Raw genomic sequence first — 25,584 nt, forward strand, 5'->3', positions numbered from 1 at the left:
AAAAAAACCCAGTCCAAGAAAATATAGACTATTACGGGTTGTTATCCTCTTAAAAAGTAAATGTATTTCCAAGGTCTTTTTTAGGAAGGGGAAGAGGAAAGAAAAAGAACACAAGGACATTTCTTTAGAGCAGTTAATAGACTGCTTAAATTTATTAAGCAAGTAGCAGAGGTTCATTGTAGAATAACTACAAAATATATTAAAACATTTAAAATTGTTAAGGCTCATTCATTATCTTAGATTTAGGGGTAAACATGATTAACAATTTGATAAATGTTTTCCAGTGTTTTTCCCTATGCACATTTATTTTTGAATGATGTCTTGTAAACCGATTATATCATTAACGTCCTACTTCATTTATGCACTAGTATATTATTAACATCTTTCAACATTATTAAATATTCTTCTAACTCAATTCTTGATATCTCTACTAATATTTAGCTGTTTATTCCATAACTTCCTTACGATTTCTCACAGGCAAAAATAAGAGTTTGTAAGTCATAAAGAGCAAAAAGGAAAGCACTTAAAGTGCTTTTTGTACTAAGTATTCTAGGACCTACCAACAGAACCACAGTTATTTCCTTAGGACAAATTTCTATAAGTGAATCACCAGAATAACAAACGTGCATTTCTGAGGCTCTGATACTTGACAAGTCTTTTGTCACATTAGATAGCCTAAATAAAAATATTTAAGGACAGAAACAATACCTCCAACAATATATTAAACCCTTAGTATCACATCAATGGTTTCCAGTGACTATTGCACAGGGAACATTTAATAAACAAAAGAAGATAAGGAAGATTTTCCCTAAAGTAATACTTTCCATTTTTTACAATAGTTTACACCAACACTACTGTAAACTCACCACTGAATTAAATTATTTTCCAATGTTTCTTTCTTCTGAATCACTTTATCCAGAGTATCAGAAGTGGGCTGAAGAACAGAAGCAACTGGTGGAAATGGGGGACCATTATATTTTGTAGAAACAGCTTTAACACCTCTATTAAACTCCAAAATTGGTTCAGAGTATTCTGGAATTTCATCACATTTTTCCTCTTCCTGGTAATAATAAAAATAAAACTATTATATTCATGTGTGTGTTCAATATTTGTTGAATTAGAAGTATAGGCAGGGAAGTGAATTAACACATATTAGTAAATTAGCAACATTTCTAATTAGGTGGTATCACATCATTTACAATAAACACATTTGTCATACAAATCCACTGAATAATTATTTTGTTTTTTAAAACTCAATAGGCATTTTAGAGAGTCAAAAAACAAATTATAAAGTTACTACATATAGGATTAATATTTTTCTCCAGAAGTTTATTAACATATTGTAAAGAAACTAGTGCTTCCTAATAGCTCTTTTATCTTGCAAAACCTGTAATTTACATTTAAATACAGTTAAGCCATCTTATGAATTATTTTTTTATCCTTATATCATTACTAAAAGAGTTACTTCTAGCACTTTTAAGCATTTTATTATGAAAAATATCATAAATATTTAAAAATAAATAAAACAATCCTCATTCACCAAATCTGCTATATGAAAATAACAAATTCCATTTGCACTTTAATATCAAGCTATGACCAAACTGTGTCATCAATACTACCTCTATCCAGTTTCCCCTTAACATATCATTTTGAAGTAAATCATATAATCTATATAATTTTTATCTGTAAATAATTCAATATGTATCCCTCCCCCAAAAAGTCAAGACACTTTAAAAATTATAACTTAATACTATTTTCCCATAGAAAAAATACATCCCATGGTGCAGACTCTATGGAAAATGGTAGTGTTTCCTCAAAACAAATAAAATGGAAATGCCAGATGATGCAACAGTATCATGGCCTAGTTAAGTACCCAAAGGATATGAAAACACTAATGAAAAGATTACACATACTCTTAGGTTTATAGCAGCATTTGTCTCCATAATCAAAGTCACAGGCCCACCCTAAATGCCCATCGACAGAAGACTGTGTAAAGAAATGGAATATATATCCAATGGTTACTACTCAGCTACTTAAAAAGAAAACAAACTGGCAAACAACAAGAATAATTCTTAAATTCTGTGAAAACTATTAACAGAGAGGTGGAGTAGGGAAAAGGAGGGTGAATTAGGAAAGCAAACATGGAAGAACAAAGTTGTACCTCTATAGTTCTGTAAAATGGCAAATCAATAAAATTTCAGAGGGAAAAATAATACGTATAATTTTTTAAAATAAAGTTAATATAAGCTATATTTAAAAAAATAAAACACAAAACCTACAACCAGCAAGTGACAGGAACACCTTCAATGAACTCTAAATCTTTCACTATTTCTGAAACTTTTTTTGGTTAACTGTACATTGAATAAATAACTGTTAAAGGTCTTTATTTGGCAGTAGGAATATAAACATATAACACTAACATACTGTATATGAATACTGTTTTCATTTTATGATAAAATAGTCTTAGTTTTGAAAATCTAAAAAATATGAATGACTTCTTTAAAATTAGACTTCTTTAAAGTCTGTTAGACATTATTAGTAGTCTCTATGTTCTATGATTTTCCCCCATTATTTATATTTATGTCCTCTTTTTTTTTCCTTCTATTTTACAATTTCTATCATTTCTTTAACTCATAATGGATTCTGGACTGCTCACAACTATTTTAACTTTGAACTAACTGATGACCTTGTCAATAACCTAGAATGCAAGACAGACAATTATAGTAGAATGAAGGAAGCAGGAAAGTGAAAAGAAATAGAATCGAAATAGAAAGCAGGGTAGCAGAAGAGATGAGCTATAGGAGGGAAACAGCTAATAATCATAACATTTCATGGACGCAGATAGTTGAAGTAGATGAAGATAGCGTTTACTATAAAACAACTTTATACTTTTTTTAATTTTTATTAAAGATTTTTATTTATTTGTGCATACAGAACTAGGGCACAGGACAGAAGTGCAGGGGCAGTGAGAGGATTCACCGGAGACAGAGTGGGGAGCAGAACAGGCAGATCATTGAAGTATACTACTGAGGGGAGTAGTGGGCAGGTCAGGAGAGGTCTGCTGTACCATGTGGGTCACTGGGGCAGGTGGGGCTCAAACTCATGAGGAAATGGCTTTAGCTTCTTAGTGCTGTGCTTTAACCTGCTGCATCACCCACAAAAGCCCCAACTTTATAGTTTTAACACAAAATACATTTAACTTGAAAGTAAAAGGAAGTTTCTCCAAACACCAACATAACATAAATAATTAAAAAACACTCAATTGTCAGGAACAGGGCACTGTCTTTCAACACTGTACTGGAAAATCACTGCAAATACAATGATACAAGAAAAGGAAACAAAAGGCACATGCATTGAAAAGAACTACAACTGTATTTGTAGACAATGTCATTGCCTATGTAAAACAGCTGAAAAAATAAAGGAATAGACTTCTGGAACTAATTAAAAGTAATATCAAAGTTGCAGGATATACATTAATGTACAGAAATCAATTACATTTCTATACAATGAACAAGTACATCTTGAAATTAGAAATATCACACATAATAGTACCCCCAAGATTAAAGTATAAATCTAACAGAATATGTATAAGATCTATAAAAGAAAAACTAAAAAATTCTATGAATTTAATGTCTTCTTGATAAAAATCTCAACAAGTTATTTTGTGAATGTCAATATACCTATTCTAAAATTTATATAGGGAGAGGGAAGAAGTCTATAAGAAGCCAATACAACATTGAAGAATAAAGTTGGAAGACTGTTACTATCCAGCTTTAAGAGTTACTGAAAAAGTAAGACTGATATTGGTGAAAGAATAAACAATAGATCAATGCAAAAGAATAGAGAGCCCAGAAATAAACCCACATAAACTCAGTTGAATGACCTTTGACAAAGGAGGATGGCAATACAAGGGGGCAAAGATGGCCTTTTCAACAAATAGTGCTATAACAACTGGATAGACATAGGAAAAAGTAGATCTGGTTACAAAGCTCACACCCTTCACAAAAATTAACTAAAAATAGATCATAGCTCTAATGTAAAATGCAAAACTAAAAAATCCCCAGAAACATAAGGAAAAACTAAGATGATTATGGGAAGAAAGGTGACTTTTAAAATATAACACCAAAGGGATGATGCAAGAAAGAGTTGAGAAGGTGAAGTTTATCCAAATAAAAAATTTCTGCTCTGTCTGTGAAAGATAATGTCAAGAGGATAAGACAAGCCACAGACTGGTAGACAAACTGGTAGAAAGTATTTGCAAAAGACATATGCTAAAGAACTCCTACCCAAAATATACCTAATAATAAGAAAACAACCTAATTTTTTAAATGGGCCTAAGACATCTCATCAAAGAAGACATGCCAAATTGGCATATGTCATATGGGAAGTGCAGATTAAAATAATGATACATCAGCACACACCTACCACACCTACTAAAACTCAGAACACTGACAACACCAAAAGCTTACAAGGATATGGAATAGCAGGATCTCCCATTCATTGCTGGTGGGACTGCAGTATGATATATGTAAGACAATCTAGCAGTTTCTGACAAACATGAACATAGTTTTAGATACAATCAAGTAAGTACACTCCTTGATATTTATTGAAAGGAGCTTGAAACATATATCCAAACAAAAACTGCACACAAATGTTTACAGTAACTTTGTTTGTAATTACCAAAACCTGGGAAAAACCAAAATGTCTTTCAGTGGGTGAATGGACAAGTAAATTATGGTACAGCAGACAATGTAATATTATTCAGTGTTAACAGAAATGAGCTACCAAGCCATGAAAAGATACAGAAAATTCTTAAATGTATATTGCTAAGTAAAAGAAGTCAATCTAAAAAGGCTGTCTGATTTTAAGTATATTATATTCTAATCACTCTTTGAGTGATTATGATGTATCTTTGTAGGTTCACTATTGTAACAAAAGTACCACTCTGGTGGGGAATACAGGTAACGGGGAGGTTATGCATGTGTCAGTAGAGTTTTTATGGGAAATTTCTGTACCTTCCCTTAAGTTTTGCTGTGAATCTAAAACTATTCCAGCAAGGAAAATAATCATAAAAGGTCATCACATGGAAAAATACTGGTAAAAATATTTTGTCATAGTTCTTAAGCTTTCTTACCTGTATAACATCAATTACTTCATCAAAATTTGTTCCTGGAAACTTCATGTCTTCTTCGTCTTCTAATGTCATAAATTCTGGAGTCTAGGAAAGCATTTTCAAAAAGTTTTCATTTTGCTAATGCACATATTTCTACCCACAGTATAAGCTTGTAGCTATGTGGCCATAGCTTTTAAATGTAGTACTGTGTTCTGAATTTATTTAATTATAAAACAAATCCAAGCCATTATATTATCATTTTGAAGGCTAAAAAAATCAAATATCAGTTTTTCTGTGAAAAGACACCATAAGCAACTAACAACTGACTCAAGTAAGTTAGGTGACATAATTAAGATTTCCCTCACAGTTTATATTTAAAAATTGTTTGTATTTGTAGATATGTAAGTATAGATATACTGAAAGTCATAAAAAGAAAGATACTAAGTTAAAGATATATAAAATAACTTATTTATAAATTTAACCAATAGACCTCATTATTATAACAAACTAGTCGCAAAACCCACAAAATCTCTTCTTGAGAGTAGAACAATAAACTCCAAAAAATATTTGTAAGCATGTTTTAATAAACTTCCGGTGGAAAAAATGGATTTGAAAAAATTAAAGTAGGCACAAGTACCATTATGTATTAGTTCTACTTTACTAATTCTGATTGTGAAAACTTGATAGTGTTCTCCCTCTTCTTAAAGTGTAACTTGATGTCAAATTTGCTTACAATAGATGAAACCTGGGAAAATTAACAGTCTATCTTATTTTGTAAGTAAAGTCATAACATCCTTATTCAGTAGCAAATAAATACTAAAAGGAAATTAATACTTTTGCAACATGTCAATAGTATGGAACAGTTATATCCAAACATTATGAACTTTAATCACCCTTATAATATTCATTCAAGAAAACTGTAATTCTCATTTAAATCAAAATTTCTTCTCCAAAGAGAAATTCTTCATATATGAAATTATTAAAGTTACCAAAAGATACCATAAGGATTATCACTTTCAGAATGTTTACAAATGAATAAGCCTAAACACACACTGTTTTGCAAGTTCATAAACAAATCCAGATTCATACTGAATCTTTTACTTATCACAATAAATAATGATGGAAGTTTTTTCATGTAGTTAAAGTCTACAGTCAGACATTAGTCAACACCAAATGATAAAATTCTGAACAATACCTGTATCCATGTTTTCAAAGGAGATGTTTCTTTGGGATTAGGCAGGGAAGGACCGGAAACAGCACTACCATTTGAAAAGCTGTCAATATCTACACTGGGTAATACCTGAAACAAACACAGACCAGATTTCTGTTCATCATTTTGAGTCAAATAGTTGTCAAGCTATATATTTAATATATGAATAACTAAGTCAATGGTCAACACTTTTTTGTAATTATGAAGCATTATTTTACAAAATTTGGGAAGTAAAGAGGAAAAGACCCAAAACTCATTAAGATAACTCATTTTCCCCATTTCCTCTATCTTTTTACTGTCCATTTGCATTACTAAAATATGGCATCAGAATTTTAGAGAGCAAAAGATGAAAGCAAAAATTTTTCCTTAAAACCTTCAGTACAGGACCCTCCCTGGTGGCGCAGCGGGTTAAAGCACAGCACTAAGAAGCTTAAGCCACTTCCGCATGAGTTCCATCCCCGCCTGCCCGGGAAGAGATCCACATGGTGTGGCAGACCTCTCCTGGCCAGCCCTCTCCTGAACTCTCCTGACTCCCCTCAGCAGTGTATGTCATTAATCTGCCTGTTCTGCTCCTCACTCTGTCTCTGGTGAATGCTCTCAGTGCTCCTGCACCTCTGGCCTATACCCCAGCTACAAATAAATAAATCCTTAAAAAAAACCTTTCAGTTCATGTACCCTGTTATACCTGTACAGTGAGCTGAGGGGGATCCTTTTTTTCAGACTTCATTTCTACAACTGCAATGTTAGGTTTCTTTACTCCAGTTTCTGTTTTTCGAGATGATGGAGGAATGGAAGCAGTCACTGTTATAGGGTATGGCTTGTTTATAATTACTCCTGCAGGTGGCATGGAATCACTATTACTTTGTGTTTGTCCTAAAAAGTTTGAGGGAGAAAATAAGCCAACCATTTCAAAAATATAAAAAATAGTGTCCAAGATACTACTACCTAGAGCCTTATGACTAAATTCTCATCTGAAAGCAAAGTATTATCTACAACCATCTTTCCCTCATCATTATCACTGTCAACACACCAGCACACCATCCTTTGAACAGTAATCCACATTCATTTGGCACTGAGAAGTACTAACCACTTCACATACACTATCTAATTTAATCCTTAGTCGAAGCCTATGAGGTATTAATATTTTTTCTCCATTTTATATTTAAGTAAACAGGCATTTAGCATAATTTGCCAAAGTATAATCATTTGTAAGTAGCAAAACAAGACCTAAAGTATATTGTATCTTTAATCCTCAAATTGTCATAAAGCAACAACAGTTAATTTCATTACAGAAGTAAAGCCAACAAGAAGACAATGGTATTTAGCTTATCAACAAAAGCATACAGACCTGTAACTATCACATATGCATATGCATTAGAATATGCATATGCCAAAAACATGCTTTCACTTCGTAAATTGTACTTGTTTCCTATGTTTCAAAGTTGAGGGGTAGTACAATTGATGAAAGCAAGTGCTGTCATCTGCAGCACTGTAAGGCAGGACTGCCTAGGTTTGCATCTTGATTCCACTAGCTATGTGGCCTTTGACAAATTACTTAACTCCTCTATGTCTTGGTTTTGTCATCTATAAACTCATATATTAACATATTCTTTAGAGGATAAATTAGATGATTTAATAAATGTAGCATGCATAGGCCTATACTTGGTACACAGTAAGAACTTTGTGTTAGCTAATATAATTAGCTAATATTTTAGTTATATTAGCTAGAAGGCATATTTCAGCAGACATTAGCTACTAAGTTAACAGGTCATGAACTCATAAAATCAATATGAAATATTCTCTAACTTTGAAGATTATTCACATTTAAATCAAAATTCAAAAAATTCAAATTCAAAAAATAACAATGACACTAACAGAAAAAATTAATTCGATTTGAAGAGGCAGTTTTTACAATGATGAGTCTGAGAGACCTCAAATACATAAACAGTCAACTATTGGTTTAAAATGCATAATAATGCACAACTATGCAATTTTTACCTCTCACCACCTAGTTTAAAAGTAGTAAGTAGCTAAAGTAGTCCCCTCCCCTAAGATATGATGACTTTAACAAATCAAAACTATTCAGTTCTTTAATTATTTTGAATGTCTACAACATGTCTAAACATTTTTTTATTTTATCTACATCAACAAAAGAATGTTTGCTATGAATGAAACTAGCAGGTACCCATCATTTCACATGATCATTACACAAAGACACATTCTGACACAAATATAAACATATGAAGAAAAAGGTATGTGTCTCATATGTGAGCACTCTTTTGTAAATTCTGCTACAGCTAAGAAGAATTTAAAATTTACCCTGCACATTTTATAGGTTCTTACCTAAAAGAATTGCCATAGGAATCAGATGACCTTCCAGTGTACCTGAAAGAGTAGGTATTTCTCTGCTTGGGCTGAACAAGTACTGTTGATCACCAGGAGGCACAGTAACAGAATGTTGAAGTTTAGAATCTATCTTCTTAGGTTTTGTTGCATAAGAATCAGTTTGTGTTCTTATTGACTTGACTTTAGTGCCTGTCATAATCATCAATGACAGATATTTTAAAATATTGTTTGAACATCTATTCTCCAGCAATCTAGAAATATAGCAACATGGAAAGACCTCATTCTACACAATAAGATTATAAGGTCTCAAACTACAAGTGATATAAACCAGGAGCTGGCAAACATTTTCTTAAATGGCCAAAAAGTAAATATTTCAGCTTTGTGAGCCATATGATTTCACATGCAACATCTCAACTCTTCCAGCATGAAAGGAGTCATAAATGACATTAACGAATGAGCAAACCTATATTCCAATAAAACTTCTGAAAACAGGCAGCTGACCTGCACACCATGTTCTTCAACTCCTGAGTAGATAGTGTCAAGGTGGTTTACTAACAGCACAAGTTGAAAACTTCAAAAATAGTAACTGAAGTCAACACAGTCAATATTTAAAAGAATTACATTTAAATATTTGAGTGAAATGGTATACAGGAGTCAAAACATGCAGTGACAAATGAAAATACTTTTAGATACCTATGAGACAAAATTTTCACTTTGCTACTTCAAGCTCTTTGAGAAAGAAAACCTGCAAAAGTACCCTTTATGACTCATAGAAAGGCTAATCTTTTGATTCAGAAAGGACAGAATAGACCAAGGTCTTCAAAGAAATGACTACTTTCACTAGATTATAATTTAGATTGTTCATGACTTATCATTCTGTTTCAGGGGACTCCAGTGTGAACTGGGCTGCCTGTCTGTGGGTCCTCACCCACACACTTAAAATTAGGTTGTACTATAGGCACACACAAAAGGGTCAATACGGGGTTTATTTACAAAAAGGGGAAAGGAAAAGGGACAACCCAGGGAAAGAGAGATACAAGGTAACTAGAATATCTCACCAGTTAGGTTGACTTTGAGCTCTAATAACAAACTGACAGACCCCAGTCATGGTCAGAGAGAGAGAGAGAGAGAGAGAGGTTGCCTCTCCCCCCAGAGCCATTGAAAATTGCTCCCTATTTATCCCCCAAAGTCCCAGAATGCCTGCTTAGCTCCGCCCTTGGATCTTTGCAGTTCTCTCCTTGGTACTGCTGGGAGTTGTAGTTTCCAATTACTGGAGTAGGGGTTGGAGTCCAGAAAGCTGGAGTAGGGGGTGGAGTCCACAAAACTGCAGAGTTCCTTTAGGACATCCTTTCCCCTTAACAATTCCACAAATGCAAATTTTATCATACTTTAAACTGTTTAAACCTGTATTTTTCCCACTTATTCCTATCTTGGTCTTTTACCTATTTTTTTCATACTCTCCAGAGGATATTTGCATTCCTAAGTATCATAGAATATGAACTGTATTTATAATAAATAAAAAGCAAACAATAAACTTTATACACTAAACTGATATAAAAAATAAAATTTACCACAAAAAAAAAAATGAGGTTTTTTACCTTTCACACGTTCTATTACTTTTGGTCTCTGTGGTTTGGACTTGGGAGATGGAGAATTAAATCTGAGATATGGACCTTTCTTAAGAGTGCTGCGATGGCCTTGATAAACTGGTTTTCCATAAATTTGTATCATATAGTCCTCATCTTGTGTACCTGGAGCTCCTTTCCAAAATCCCTATGTAAACACAAAGTTACTCAATTTCCCAGCAAAACTGTCACCAAAAACTCACCTCATAATCAATGAACTGAAGTATGAAAAGGAAATAAAAGGGACACAGGAGATAAAGAATGCTGAGAAAAACAATGAAAACAGAATAGATAGTTCTTCATATTTCTAAAATATTTTCACACTCATGTCATTATTTGCATCTTAAAGGAAATGAACTGATTATAATGAAACATTTATATTACAAAGCTATAGTGCAATCTTACTTCTTTTCTGTCTTTCTGTAAACTTGAAGCTGGCATGTTCCTTATATATGGATTTCTAAAAGGCTCCTCCATTTGTCTTTGAGAATATTTTCTTGGATTTACAGAATTTTTTATGGTTTTTTCTTGTGTGTATGTTTTAATATCTCTACTCATATTCTGAGCTTTCTTGGTTCTTTGATTCTTCTGATCAAGTCTCTTTTGTTCATGATCCTTTCTTTCCAGTTCATCCTTAATATCATAAAAATTAAAATTATTTAAAATCTATCCAAGAAGCAAGCTTAAATATCAAAACAACAGAATTTTTTTTTTAACCATTAGAGACTTGGAGTTTAACAGTTTTAAATTAAGCAGAAATATGTGATACCGACTTACATATGAGTAAAAGTTCTCTGCAAAAATGAACAAAAGTCTAAAAAGACCGGTGCATATGGAGGAAAGAAGATGATAAATAGGGGAAAGGGGAAGGCAATTTTTCTTTATAAATTTTTTATACGTTTTGATGTTTGAACCACATGAATATGTAACTATTTTAAAACTTTTAGAATGTTTTTTTTTAAAGTAATCAATTTTACAATAATGAAATAAATATTGTAAGTTAAAACTGCTGAAAGGTTGGGCCTCTCTCGTGGCACAAGCGATTAAGTCTCAGCACTATGAAACTATTAAAACCAACTGTAGCACAAGCGATTAAGTCTCAGCACTATGAAACTATTAAAACCAACTGTAGCAGAAGTTTAATCCCCACCCAGGGAGCTGACCCTCATGACGCAGCAGACTCTCCTGACTCGCCAGCTTCTTCTCTAACAGTGTATTTCAGTTAATCCTCCTGCTCCCCATTGTCCCTGGTGAATCCTCTCACCTCCCACCCCCTATATCTCTGATCTACTCTGCAGCTCTTGCATGCATGCATAAATTTTTTTTTTAATTACTGAAAGGTTTAAACGAACATTTTGCAAGAAATTAGCAGCAACAGTGATGTCGACTGCCAGTTGTCTGTAGAGTCAGAACTCTTAGTTCTACTTTTTCACTGGTGTATCTTAGAGTAGTAGCTAATATAAATTCTCTATAACTACATTAGAGATATGTATTCTTAGGATAAAAAAATTGAAAATAAATTTTAGAGGCTGTGGTGATGGTGCATGAGTGAAATAGTGGTGGAAATTCTATGGTGACTACACCTGAAAAAAGAAAGCAAAAGTTAAAAAATGAGTAATGATGTAAAATATATATAAAGAAAAAATATATATTTCAGTGTTCACTCCTGATGAAACAAAACTGACACTTTATCTTGTTACCAGTATGACTAAGATACACACATATCTTATAGTCAGGAGAGAAATATTTTGTACCATTAAATTTTCAATTTAGGTTTACTCTGTCTAGTTGTGCTCCATGAAATATATAAAATTTTGAGACCTGACTCTTTAATAAAAATAATTCTCCTAGGCTCTCCCTGGTGGTGCAACAGATTAAAGCACCACATTATGAAGTTCACCAAAGCCACTGCAGCATGAGTTCAATTCCCAGCCAGGGAGCTGACCCACATGGCATGGCAGACCTCTCCTGACCTACCCGCTGCTCCCCTCAGCAGTGTATTTCAGTAGATCTGCCTGTTCTGCTCCCCACTCTGTCTCTGGTGATTCTTCTCACCTACCACAACTCCAGCCTATACCCCAGTTCTATAAGCATAAATAAATAAATCATAAAAAAAAAAACCTCCTAGATTTTTGTAATGTAAATATCCGAAATTATATCATGAACTTTGTGAAAATGAGAAAGTGGCAGTTTTTCCACCTGGAACCAACTTCTATAAACCTATTAACATTAGAAATCTTGTAGAATGCATTTTCCTTCTAAATAACTTTGGTGTTTTTACTTTGGCAAGTCAGCATTTTTAAAGCTGTTGTCTTGAAATATTTTTGTAAGTAGTACACTTCTTTCTTTTGTAAATGCCTTAAAAAATTGCTGAAATTTCAGTTAATCAATAATCTGACAGATAAGAGTCATATGTAATTTATGAGATGAAATATTTTCTTAAGTAAAATGATACTTATATACTAAGTAAATATAAAAAAATAAATGGCTGAAATTAAGAATTATAAAGTGAACTTAGATATAAGGAATATATTGAGTGTGATACTTATAAATTGGAATCAGTGTTTTCTATAGAGAATTATCGAATTAGTTTATTTCAATACCTACCTGAATTTCTGCGGAAATAGTTTTAATCCACTCATCTACAGTCTTTCTGATTCGAATTTTCTCTAACATCTCTCTATACAAGAGAAAAAATAATTTTCTTAAGTTAGCATTTAACATCCTGGGGACAGAACCTAGATGAGATCTCTTATCTATCAACAGTTATGAATTTACCAAGTAGCCTGATATCCTTCATCCAAAAAGAAAAAGAAAGTGTTACTAGCTTTTATCAAATCTTGGGAGAAAATAGGATCCCTCTAGGTGACACAGGGATCAAAGTCTCAGTGCTATCAAGCTATCACCAGCCACTGTGACATGAGTTTGATTCCCCACCAGAGAGCTAACACCACATGGCACAGAAGACCTCTCCTGCCTTACCTACTGATCCCCTTAAAAGTGTATTTCAGTATATCCACCTTTTCTGCTTCTCAGTCCATCTCTGTGAAACCTCTTAAACCCCTGCTCTTCTGGACTACACCCCCGTTTTTGTATGCATAAATAAATAAGTCTTTAAAAAATTGTTGGGAAAATGTTTGAAAGACACATTTAGATTCCAGAATAAATGTAAAGAAATGTACCAAAGAGTAAGAGAACAAAGGGAAAAATTATACTTGTAAAAAGGAATACCAACATGTGTATATATATGAATTCTGACTTTTTAAGTTCACATCTTCAAAGACACTAAAGAACCTTTACTAAACACTATAATACATAAAGCAAAATTAAGTGCTTAGAAAAAAAATTACAAATGGTGACTGCGAATTGGAAATTTCATAAATAATCTTGAGATGCCAACATCTTGTCTTACTTGTTGGTAGATAAAGCATTAATAAAAGAATACATGGCAGCTCCATCCTTTGCACGAATAATAGCTTCCAGGTTTTCTTCAAGCAATCTTTTATTGTTTTGTACTCCTCTCAGAATCTTCTCAGCATCTTTCAAAACAGATCTCTTACTGGTTGGTTGAAGCTTAGTGGAATTCTGTGGAAAATCGGCAAGCTGTGACATAGTCAAAGAATCTTTTGGCTTAAAAGAAAAAAAAGAGGCAAAAATATTACCATGTAAAATTTATGAGTTGACCTCTGAAAAATATGGGGGCTGGGAGCACTGACCTCCACCCAGTCAAATAATGCTTATAACATTTGACTCCCCAAAAACTTAATAGCCTGCTGTTGACCAGAAGCCTTACCAATAATGTAAGCAGTAGATTACCATATACTTTGTATATTACACTCATTATACACTTTATTCTTATAATAAATTAAGCTGAAGAAAAAGTATAATTAAGAAAAATATAAGAAAGAGAAGATATATAGAGTACTAATACTGTATTTACTGATATCATAACTTTACATCATGTTCTTAAGAAAATCTCCACATAATTAGACTCCACTCCATTCCCTATCCCCACACAGTTCTAACTGGTATCGTTCAAGAGTTAACTGTAATTAATTTCATCCAAACAAGAACTGGTACTATTGTTGAGGTTATATATTATACTAATATATTCTAAGGATATATTAAACTGAAGGGTTCATCAACTGAAGAGTTATGAAAGAACAGTTGGCAACTAAGGTTATATTTAGAAGTAGAAGTGTGGCTATTAAATAAAATAGGACCAGGAAATCCACGCAATGCTTAGCAGTCCAGTAGCCAATGAAAACTATATTTGGTGAAGAAAACTAAAACAAAAGAGCAAATTGGTTCTAGGTAAGCATAGTAGACACAGTTCTCCTTTTCCCTTCTTCCTCTCCAACAGAAGTTGGAAAACTAGAGGTAGTCATATGGTCAGCTCAACCCAAGGAGTAAGAAGTAGAAATCACTTCATGAGGACTTTTGGAAAAGTTTTATGAAGAGGACAGATTTGGTTGACAAAACATTTCAAGTGATTCGTCTTTATACTCTTTCCATCTTGATAACTTTTTTATTTCATAATTTTTACCTTTCCTAAACAACAATTTTAATATTCTCTTCTCCTTTACCTGGAGTATGCCACTTGTTTCTTTCTTCTTTTGGCCAAGATCATGAAGAACATCATCAGACTTCTGCAAAGTTACCTTAGCTATGCCTAGCTCTTCATAGGAAGGAAATCTTTGAGAGGATAGAGTGCCAATGCTGTAAAAGATTCAATGAATATCTGATCATACAAGTCTTTCATATACTTAGTTATAAAAGGGTTTTCTTTGAAAAAGCTAATACACAGACGCAATTCCAGACTAATAGAACAGGAACCTCTAAAACTCTACTCCTGCATAAGAACATAGAAGACACCAAAAAAAATTTGTCAAAATCAACATTTTCAAAACCTGGAAATTAGACAGAGGTTTGCAACAACCCAATAATACTTATTCAAGAAAAATGGCTGACTCTGACAAAAAAAACAGCAAGCTTTATGACAGCTAAGGTTGTCCCATTCCCAAAAACCCTTACCCAATTGAGACCCTTGAGAGTCAACAGCTTTACAACCAGTGTAAACTGTGAAAACTAACAGACTGAACTACCTAAAAGGGAAAAATAGGGTAGAAGTTCTTCAAAAAATCCAATTTGCAGGGTTTCTGTTTATCAAACTCAAAGCTAGTTCAATGAGAAGTAAACAACAGCTTTGCAATAAATTAAAAATCTGAGAAAAATAGTTGGCCACAGTGAAACATCTCGAAGCATCAAGAAATCTCTTGATAATAGATTCAGGGTTATGTGCATTCCCAAGAAAGATTGGAGAAGGGTAGAATCTCTTGCATCTGGCTAACTTTATGACTCTGTGAAAGCAGGAAGTTAAGGCTAACAAAAGTTAAGCCTAGAATAAACTGGTAAAATTTAGAGTATAAACACCCTTTGCAAAGAAGGGAAGGCTTACTAATTCAAGATAGTTAATAGACATGCTAGTGATTGAAAAAAGATTCTTATAACACCCTCTGCAAAGAAGGGAAGGCTTACTAATTCAAGATAGTTAATACACATGCTAGTGATTGAAAAGAGATTCTCAGAACTAAATAAAAACTAGTGACATACAACAAAAAATAGGCTTTACAGAATTGTCTAACAAAGTCACTAAACATTAAACAAGAACATCAACAAACAGCAACAACAAAACTGGGGGAATGGGTGTGGGTCGGGGGAAGAATCTGATTTCCAGAGATTGTACACTATACTATTGTAAATGTCGTATTTTTCAACACAAAGTTTTGAGACAAACAGGAATGTATAGTTCACACGTTTAAAAAGAGCGGAGGGAAAAAGACAAAGGAGTAAAGGACATTTGCATAGGCACAAGTGGGCAGAAAGAGCTGCCTGCATGGTCACAGGCGGGTGGCCATAGGGGAGCTGCCTCCCCTGAGAGAGGTCCGTGAAGACAAGTCCCGGCAGGTACAGGTCTGCTGTCCTGCAAAGGGAGAGAATGGGTGAAAAGGAGCTCCTGCATAGGCACAGGAGGGCAGAGGACTGCTACCATCTAAGATAATTTTTAAAAGAAATGCTATAAACTTCATAGAGAAATTTCAGATACATCAGTATAGCTTATTCCAATCTCTTTATTTTTACCTGTCTTTCTTCTCAGGGTTCCATCCTATTTTTGACCTACTTAGTGAGGTTTTGTCAGAAGATTCACTTTTTCTTGTCAAAGAATCATGATTATTCAAAATTTGTTCCAACAGTCTCACATTTCCTACAACAGGAAACAGTATTGTTTTTCAAGTATAATTTCTCTTTTATATCTCATAAATATGTACTAAGTTATATACTTATGATAATTATCTTCTCAATTCACTTTAAAATGTAGGCTATAAACACACTCATCAAAAAAACCATTTATAATTCATGACTACTGTGCTGTAAAAGCATAGGCTTGAATTTGTTTCTATCATAGAAAAAAGGAATTTTTTTAAAAGATTTATTTATTTATGCATACAGAACTGGGGTACAGAACAGAGGTGCAGGAGTGGTGAGAGAATTCACAGGCAGATGGACAAAGTACATTGCTGAGGGGAGCAGGAGGTGTGTCAGGAGAGGTCTGCCACGCCATGTGGGTCACCTCCCTGGCTGGGTTTCGAACTCACACTGAAGTGGCTGTGGCAAGCTTCATGGCCCATGGTGCTGTGCTTTAAACTCATTATGCCACCAGGGAGGACCCCCCCCCAAAAAAGAATTTCAATGAGAAGTGCCACCATCACAATGCCTTGACAAGCTTTGAAAGCATTTAAATGATTCCAAGAATAATGTATATTTAATATTTTCACTTACTTTTATTTTTATTATATTTTAAGGGTTTATAATAAATTGTACTTTGAGGTCACTTTTAAAAGTTGTTCTTTATTTAAGTTTATATATCAGCACTCTTTCCAACTGAACAATACTTATGAATACTAAATTTGAGCTTTATTACAGAAATTCACTTCTAAAAACAATCTAAGGACACATGCTCTAAAATAATCAACCAACTCAGCATGGTATCTTTTATTAATAATAAGACTTATTATTTAAAGTTTCAAGTAGTAACCTGTGGAAGATAGCTTCTAAATTTATAAATTTATATCTCTAGCTCCTTCTATTAGGAATGTAAAGAACCTGAATTGCCTAGTAAATATCATTTTAAAAAAGTATTAAAAATAGAGACTTATTTTAGTTGCTAGTAGGCACATGGGAGAATTATAAACCGTGAGTACAGAAATCTGCAAATCAAAACCACATGAGATAGCACTTCACACCTGTAAGAATGGCCCATATCCAAAGATAAGAAAAAAACAAGTGCTGTTAAGGATATGAAGAAAAAGGAATCCATACATAATGGTGGTAGGAATGCAGAGTGGTCCAGGCCTTATGGAAAACAATATGGAGGTTTCTCAAAACAGATCTACCATAGGGCCCAGTATTCTAATCCTGGTACCCAGCTAAAGAACACAAAACACTAATTTGAAGGACTTATGTACTCCTCGTCTCACTGCAGCAGTATTTACAAAAGTCAAGCCACAGAAACAACTTAAATGCTCCCCAAAAGATGAGGAGATCAGAAAGATATGGTATATATAAACGAAGTGAGATACTACTCAGCTATTTAAAAAATAAGCTTTTGCCATTTGCTACAGCATGGATGGAACTGGAAGGGATTATGCTAAGTAAAGTAAGTCAGAAGGAAAAAAGACACGATACCAGATGGAGTCACTTGTATGTGGAATGTAAAGAAACAGTCAGAGTCAAATGTATAACAAACCCAAGGAATCTGACAACAGAGGTGAGAGGGGAGGGGAAAAAACCAAGTGGGTCGGGGCACAGTGGACTATGGGTGAGGACTATGGGTGTTTGGTGGTGAGTACAGAGTAGTAACACTGCCTGAGGGGGAGCTCTTATACCTCTAAATCATGATTAGCAAACCAAAGGTATGACAGTTAAAAAAAAAAGAAATAGGGCTCTTCCCTAGTGGCACAATGCGTAAGAACCCAGCACTGCAAGCTGACTGAAGCTGCTTCAGTGCAAGTTCAATCCCAGGCCCCAGAGGTGATCCACATGGCACAGCAGACCTTTCCTGTTTTGACTGTTGCTCCCCTCAGCAGTGTACTTCATTGTTCTGCTCCCCACTGTCTCTGGTGAATCTTCTCACCGCCCCTGCATCTCTAGCTTGTACCCTAAATAAATCTTTAAAAATACATCTTCTTTTTTGAGATAGGTCTAAGAAAAAATGGGCACTAACTGTGCTTTTTCCTTCTTTTTTATTTGTAAATGCTTTTTTTACCTGTATTACCCAACATGTCCATGTTTTCTTTTTCTTCCATAGGATTTTCCCTCTTTGATATTTTATCATCCTTTGAAACAGGTATAGGAGCAAACCTGCGAGGTGCTGGTGTCTCCAACGGAGATTTCTGTTTATCAAAACCCTTTTCTTCAACCTCTCTTGAAGATGCTTTAATAGAAAATAATAAGTTTAGCTTACTCTTTAAAAACTAAGTTGTGAAGTGTTACTTTCCTTCAACATTTTTAAAATAACAGAAAATGTTATCATATATACAAATTATTAACAAGATTCAGAAATAATTCCATGCTTACCAGAAATTTACTAATAAGTTATTATTAAAGTTATAATAGTCAGTGCTACTTAAGCTGTGTGCAAACGGTACAGCTAGATAGTCACTGCTCATGGCACTGAAAACTAGCAAGATCATCTGGCACTAAACACAGAAAGTTTTATAATTTTCATATACTTTGCCCTAGCAATCTTAGGAATTTATAGTAAGGAAATAACCTAAAGGAGAAAAAGCATTAAATACAAGGTGATTTTAATTACAGTATTATTAATGAAGAAAAACCCTAAAAACTCCCTAACTGTCCGATAATAAGATAATTGTCAAGTGTAACAGTTATTTAACAGACTACCCTTTAGTCATAAAAATTAAAATTGTGTAACTATGTAAAACATGGGAAAGTTTTGATATACCAGTAAAAAAAAGTACAAAATTATATTTATGCTACATTACATACAGATGATAAACGCCCAACGAACAGAAAAACTCTAATTTACACATTTTTTCTCGTTACTGTCACTAAAGTATACAGATACAGATTAAGTATAGAATCAATAAAGCAGACATTTTTTCTTTTTAAATTGAAGTCTACAAAACCAAAATTATGAACAAGTAATTCTCTAAAGTATAAAGCAAATATCCATCCCTGTCAAAAGCATGTCTGGTTACAATGAAACCTGAGTTCTGGCCATAACTGCAATATTCTCACTCTTAAGTCAGGTGACCTTGGGCAAACAAATCATTAACTTCTCTTTCTTTCCCCTCCCTTTAGAAAAATGGATTCATATCATTTCACAAAAATTTTGTAGGGACAGTTCATTTGTTGTAAAACATAAGGCACTTACAAATGTAAGGAAACCTTACTATACAATTTTATGTAATACTATACAAATTGAAAGTACTACATGGATCTGTAAACCATCAAAAGATAGAATCTTGATTTTTACTCACTATTCAAAGATCAATAATTTGGAGGTATTTATTTTTATTTTAAATTCCAAAAGTTTAATACAAGTAAGCTCAGTGTTATTTGTTGTTTTTAAAATTCTATTAAAATAAAAAGACATACCACAAACTCTGAAAATATTTTAAAATACTTTATATTCAGGTGGTTTCTCAGCTAGCAAAATCAAGAATAGAAAGCATAGTTTACCAATGAACCAGAGTGTTGATCACATTTCTGACCCTAGATAAGTAAAACTTTTCTAAATTTTTAAGTGCTTCTTGACAATTTATGAAGGCTACTAAAACCACAAATAGGCCATAATCCATAACTTGATAAACAAAAATTTATTGTAATAAAGTTACAAATCTAAAAAAAGAAAAATTTTATTAAACAAATACTCTACAACCTAGAGGATAAGTTTTCAGTTCATATGTCACAAAGAAAATTCATAGCTAACATTTCTTACTCATATTCAACTACATTTTTTTTACCTTGTTTGGAAGAAAATGTGTTGTATGAAGACAGATTACAGCTACTAAGATTAGAAAGGTCGGGTTTTACAGAATACTTTTCCACTGCTCCAGCAGTAGGCATGGTGACAGGCTGAAAACTACTAGACTTGAGTGCAGCACTAATGAAATGAGTCTAAAAGATATAAAATTATTTATTAATTCAAGTAACATTTGAAAGTTAGATGACCAAAGACAATGATAATAGAGGACTTGAAAAAGATAACAATATACAATGAAAATACACATACTAAGTGCAACTATCCATTGCATAGAGAGCTGACTGGAAGGATACAGTAGCACAAAGATCTCTATTAAGTTTGACTTTCTACCGTGACCTTGATTTTATTTAAACATTCTAAACTGTACTTTCTTCCTTTCTCAGAGATGGTTTAAGGCCAGTGAAGCAAGCTATGAGAGGATCAGGACAGAAGGACCCAAGTTGTAGAACTCTACCTCAACCAGAGAATTTAAAACCAAAACCTCTGATCTTTTATATCCTGGATAGTAAGATTTCATTTCAAGCAAAAGCTTAAAAAACCATGGAGGAGAACCATGTGGTTCTCCAAATGTATATATCAGAATCATGAATACTCAGCTACTCAAGGTCCCATCTCAGACATGCTAGCTTCAGAATCTGAGAGCTACAAGCATGAGTACAGTTGTCCCCCTTATCAGTGGAGGATACACGCCCCAGTGCATGACTGAAATAACTATGTGTATATTATCTATGAAGTTCAATTTATAAATCAGGCACATTACGAGTTAAGACTAATAATAAAGTAAAGCAATTATAATAATATACTATAACATGAAGATGGTCTCTGTCAAATTATCTTACATAATGTTTTGCACATAATTATTTTTGGACTGCGGTTTGCCACAGTAGCCAAAATTATGAATAAATGAGGTGACTACTGTCGTTTTATAAAACTTTCTGAGTAAACAAATAATTGCCATATAAGTACTTTTTAACAAAAATATCACAAAATAAAGGAAAACTGGATGAATGCAGGCCACTTTAGTCACAATGGCTAATGGTAGCACTAGCCCATTGTTGTTTCCTCTAGAGTTTACGGACCAAAATATGGGATCAAGAGCTGACACTGTGCTTTAGAGTGATAAAGAAATCGTTGGCAAAATTTGATGACTTTGTAAATGTGGTACTGGAAGATGTCACTGAAATCATACTAGAAGGAAGAAGAATTACTAGATTAGATTTTGCTAAATGGAAATACTATAACAATGCTGGTTCCAGAAAAGTGTATGTGCTTTTCTTTGACTTATGATAGATTCTGCTTTGCCCAATAATGACAACAAAGCAGAAATTTTTAAAAAGTATTTTAATGTTTGGAGTTGATGAAGCTTCCCATTAAAAGGGAAATGCTTTGGAAACACATTGTAAATACCTGTATTTGTAAGTTAATCATGGTTATCCTGGAAAAAAAGAATGTTTGTTTCTTGGTAAAGGAAAGGAAAGGTGGGGAGGGAGGCAGTTAGGGAGATACAGAGGCTAACAATAAGGAGAGTTCTCACAAAACTACTGACATTTGAACTAGAACATGCAATTTTTCAAAAAGAGGGGAAGAATTATGAACAAGCAAGTCACTATTTTAGAAACAATGGTTTTAATCTAACAAGCTATTCCAATAATCAATGAATAAATAGGAGTTTAGAGATCCAAGTGGTAAGAGATCATGGGATGTGTGCTAGTTTCATTATTCCAGATACCTGAATATCTATTTGCTGTTGTTGTAATTTTTCAAGATGCCTAATGTGCTGCTCCATAAACACATTCATTTGCTTTTCATGATCATGACAGTGTAGTTTCTCCTGTGTGTGTTGAATATTTGTTTGCTGTTCGGTAACACGCTGTAACTGCTTATCAGTCTCCTGTAACTTATTGAGCAATTCTGTAACAGAATTCACTTTTGCTTCCAACTCACTCTGCACCTAAAATAATCAAAAAATATTTTAAAATGACCAATTACTAGAAAGATTATTTATAGCAATTTATAATGAGAAATGATCAAACAAGAGCTTTTGCCCTCTAAATTGATGATGATTTAATGCCTTTACTTTCAGAATCACAGAAATAAAAGGCAGAAGACAGCCATCCTTAGGTAGAGACTTTCTCATTAAAAAAAAAAAATGTTTGCTACCTTGGATCTTTATAATGCCAAACTTAATTGGAAATGTAAAAAAGAAAAAAAAAAAGTAGCTTTTGATACTTCACCAATATAAAACTGAGTTAGGTCAACAACCTTGAGTTCTAGTCTTTACTCTGCCACCTACTAGCTCTAGGATCTATGCCTGCTCTGACCTGTTTCTGTTTCCTAATTACAAACTAAGGAGGTTGGCACAGATGATCTTAAGGTCCCTTAAAACTCTCATATACAGATGACCAGCCACCTTGGGTTGTACTGGGGTGTTTCTCAGGATGAGGGATTTTCAGTGCTAAAACTGGAAGAACCCTGGATACCCTGGTGTTATCACAGTGATGACGGGCAAAGTCTCACAACTCCTGAGAGGAGATATGCAATTATAGACAGACTCACTCTTTTAAACTGTGAGCAACTAGAATATCCTTAGTATGCAACTGGACTCAACTATTTATAGCATCAGTTCCTAATAAGCATTTTTACATTTTACAAAGCAGTTATGAATATCTGGGCAGAAAAATATACTTTTATAAGTGGAGCTGCTGTTGCAATGGCAGCAGCAGTTGCTGCAGCCACAGTTGTAACTGAATCAATTCCACTGGGTGAAGTTCTAGTCTCTGGAGTAACAGAATCCTTTTCTGTGCCTGCATCTTCTAAAAGCTGTAACTTTACTTCCTTAAAAGCAGGCATAGTTTGAGTTCTGTAAATAAAAAAGGGGAAAAAATATATTAAGTAAGCTACACTGAACCATTCCAAGAAACATCTGCTAAATTCTGGCTTTCTTGATTTTTTAATTGAAATACCTGTTTTTCCTTAGCATCATCTTTATCAAACAACAGTATTTGGTTAACAAAATCTACTAAGTTTCAGGACACTAAACATTGAAGAAATAACAAAATAATTTCTTGGAAGGTAGTGATTATGTCAGAAAATAATATTCACGTTTATAAAATGATGTAAATGTTAACTGCAAAGCTAAACATATTAAAAACTAAAAACTTAGAGTGTTTATAAGGTTCTAAGAATTCAACTTTTATTCCCAAAGGTAGACAACCTAAAAGGAATTGTGAAAACTGCTAAAAAATTTTTCTGGATTCTAGTTCATTTAGATTTAATTAATGCCATCTGGTGTTAAATGGATACAAAACACAAAAGCAGCCTGTATTAAAAGTGAAAGATACATATCTGTAATAAGGCATCTAACAAACTACCAAAAAGACTCATCAATTTTGCTCTATACCTGACTTAAAAGAAAATAATGAAAGGAACTGACAAAACTGGAATTCCTAGGTAAGTCTAAGTAAAAACTACAAAAATGTATTCCATTTCCCGCTCTGGGATTTCTCCTTGCATTTTAAAAGACACCAAGCTCTTAAACTTACTAATCCTTCTTGATATTTCTTCATTTCTATTGAGAGCATCATTTTGTCAGTCTCAATTTTTGAAGTTGTCTTGACTTCTCTATACTCTGCCTACCTTCTATATACCAAGTGAGTCACCAATTTTTCCAATTATTTCATCATAATTGCAGTAACAATGTCACAGAATTACAGAAGCAATTTCCTGCTTTTCCAGATAAAAAAACTGAGAACCAAAACTGAGACTTAATCAAAGTCTAAAAATAGAACGTGGCAGATTTAGGGCCTGATTCCTGGCAATCTTCCTACAACCTTGGTTTTTTTTCTTTGATAGTACTCCCATCTGTACTCCTCTCTCGTTAGTATGATACTTTATCACCAGCTGCCAACTGTTTCATTATTCCAATTTTACTTCCTTAAAAACTGTTAACAGATAAACCCATGGAGATTACAACTGAGATGGGAAAATGCACAAAATGATGTAGAAATAAACATATTACTTAAAAAAAAACCTTCCACAGATATTTCTCCACCTTTCAGAAAACTAAAATTATTCCTTATGGACAAATGAATAGGCTTATTTCTTCTGCTTGCTTTACACAAACACTATCCCTGGCCCTGCCCTGGTTATAAATAGGATGGACAGAGAGGTAGATAGACAGACAGACAGACAGACAGACAGAAAAACTTTCTGTTACTTCACAAGACAACCTTTCCCAGGAATCACACCATTCCTCACTGACAATACCACAGCGCTCCCACACCTGACTCCATGATTTTCCTCACTGTTCTCTCAACTTTCATCTAACTTATTTTCCTTCCTCTTTAATATCCTACCCAAGTCTTAACATTTAATAAGTTTACCCCTATCCACTTCCACTTGATCTCTATATTCATTCCTCTTGGCATTTACTGTGTATACCATGCAATTGAAACTTGATAATTAGCTATCCCATTTAGGTTTAGAACAGTTTAATAATATTTGAATACAGAGCTGCTTCTTAGAACTCTAACCACTTATTCCTAAAGGTGGGGAGGGAGGCAGTTAGGGAGATACAGAGGCTAACAATAAGGAGAGTTCTCACAAAACTACTGACATTTGAACTAGAACATGCAATTTTTCAAAAAGAGGGGAAGAATTATGAACAAGCAAGTCACTATTTTAGAAACAATGGTTTTAATCTAACAAGCTATTCCAATAATCAATGAATAAATAGGAGTTTAGAGATCCAAGTGGTAAGAGATCATGGGATGTGTGCTAGTTTCATTATTCCAGATACCTGAATATCTATTTGCTGTTGTTGTAATTTTTCAAGATGCCTAATGTGCTGCTCCATAAACACATTCATTTGCTTTTCATGATCATGACAGTGTAGTTTCTCCTGTGTGTGTTGAATATTTGTTTGCTGTTCGGTAACACGCTGTAACTGCTTATCAGTCTCCTGTAACTTATTGAGCAATTCTGTAACAGAATTCACTTTTGCTTCCAACTCACTCTGCACCTAAAATAATCAAAAAATATTTTAAAATGACCAATTACTAGAAAGATTATTTATAGCAATTTATAATGAGAAATGATCAAACAAGAGCTTTTGCCCTCTAAATTGATGATGATTTAATGCCTTTACTTTCAGAATCACAGAAATAAAAGGCAGAAGACAGCCATCCTTAGGTAGAGACTTTCTCATTAAAAAAAAAAAATG

General features: G+C 33.6%; 1 protein-coding gene across 7 annotated transcripts in view; it reads right to left on the reverse strand.

Annotated features, from left to right (window-relative positions):
* The window catches only part of KIAA0586 (KIAA0586 ortholog), a 96,845-nt gene that overhangs the window by 60,205 nt on the left and 11,056 nt on the right, over window positions 1-25,584 (reverse strand). For 6 of the 7 annotated variants that reach the window (XR_001145417.1, XM_012724666.1, XM_012724665.1 and 3 more), the window contains exons 6-20: window positions 23,049-23,223; window positions 22,093-22,314; window positions 20,344-20,497; window positions 18,621-18,788; window positions 16,436-16,559; window positions 14,881-15,013; window positions 13,707-13,924; window positions 12,902-12,974; window positions 10,700-10,927; window positions 10,268-10,442; window positions 8,667-8,858; window positions 7,009-7,196; window positions 6,309-6,413; window positions 5,135-5,218; window positions 867-1,060 (exon numbers count right to left, since the gene is read on the reverse strand). Coding sequence is in view for 6 of the 7 variants with exons in the window: in XM_012724666.1 (XP_012580120.1) it covers window positions 867-1,060; window positions 5,135-5,218; window positions 6,309-6,413; window positions 7,009-7,196; window positions 8,667-8,858; window positions 10,268-10,442; window positions 10,700-10,927; window positions 12,902-12,974; window positions 13,707-13,924; window positions 14,881-15,013; window positions 16,436-16,559; window positions 18,621-18,788; window positions 20,344-20,497; window positions 22,093-22,314; window positions 23,049-23,223 (2,433 nt within the window). In the remaining variant the exon portion in view is untranslated. The remainder of the gene's footprint in view (window positions 1-866; window positions 1,061-5,134; window positions 5,219-6,308; window positions 6,414-7,008; window positions 7,197-8,666; window positions 8,859-10,267; window positions 10,443-10,699; window positions 10,928-12,901; window positions 12,975-13,706; window positions 13,925-14,880; window positions 15,014-16,435; window positions 16,560-18,620; window positions 18,789-20,343; window positions 20,498-22,092; window positions 22,315-23,048; window positions 23,224-25,584) is intronic. The other variant, XM_012724664.1, reaches the window with a different exon arrangement.

Source organism: Condylura cristata, unplaced genomic scaffold (assembly GCF_000260355.1).
Source record: "Condylura cristata isolate star-nosed mole 26May11 unplaced genomic scaffold, ConCri1.0 scaffold00013, whole genome shotgun sequence".
In the NCBI taxonomy this organism is placed as follows: Eukaryota; Metazoa; Chordata; class Mammalia; order Eulipotyphla; family Talpidae; genus Condylura; species Condylura cristata.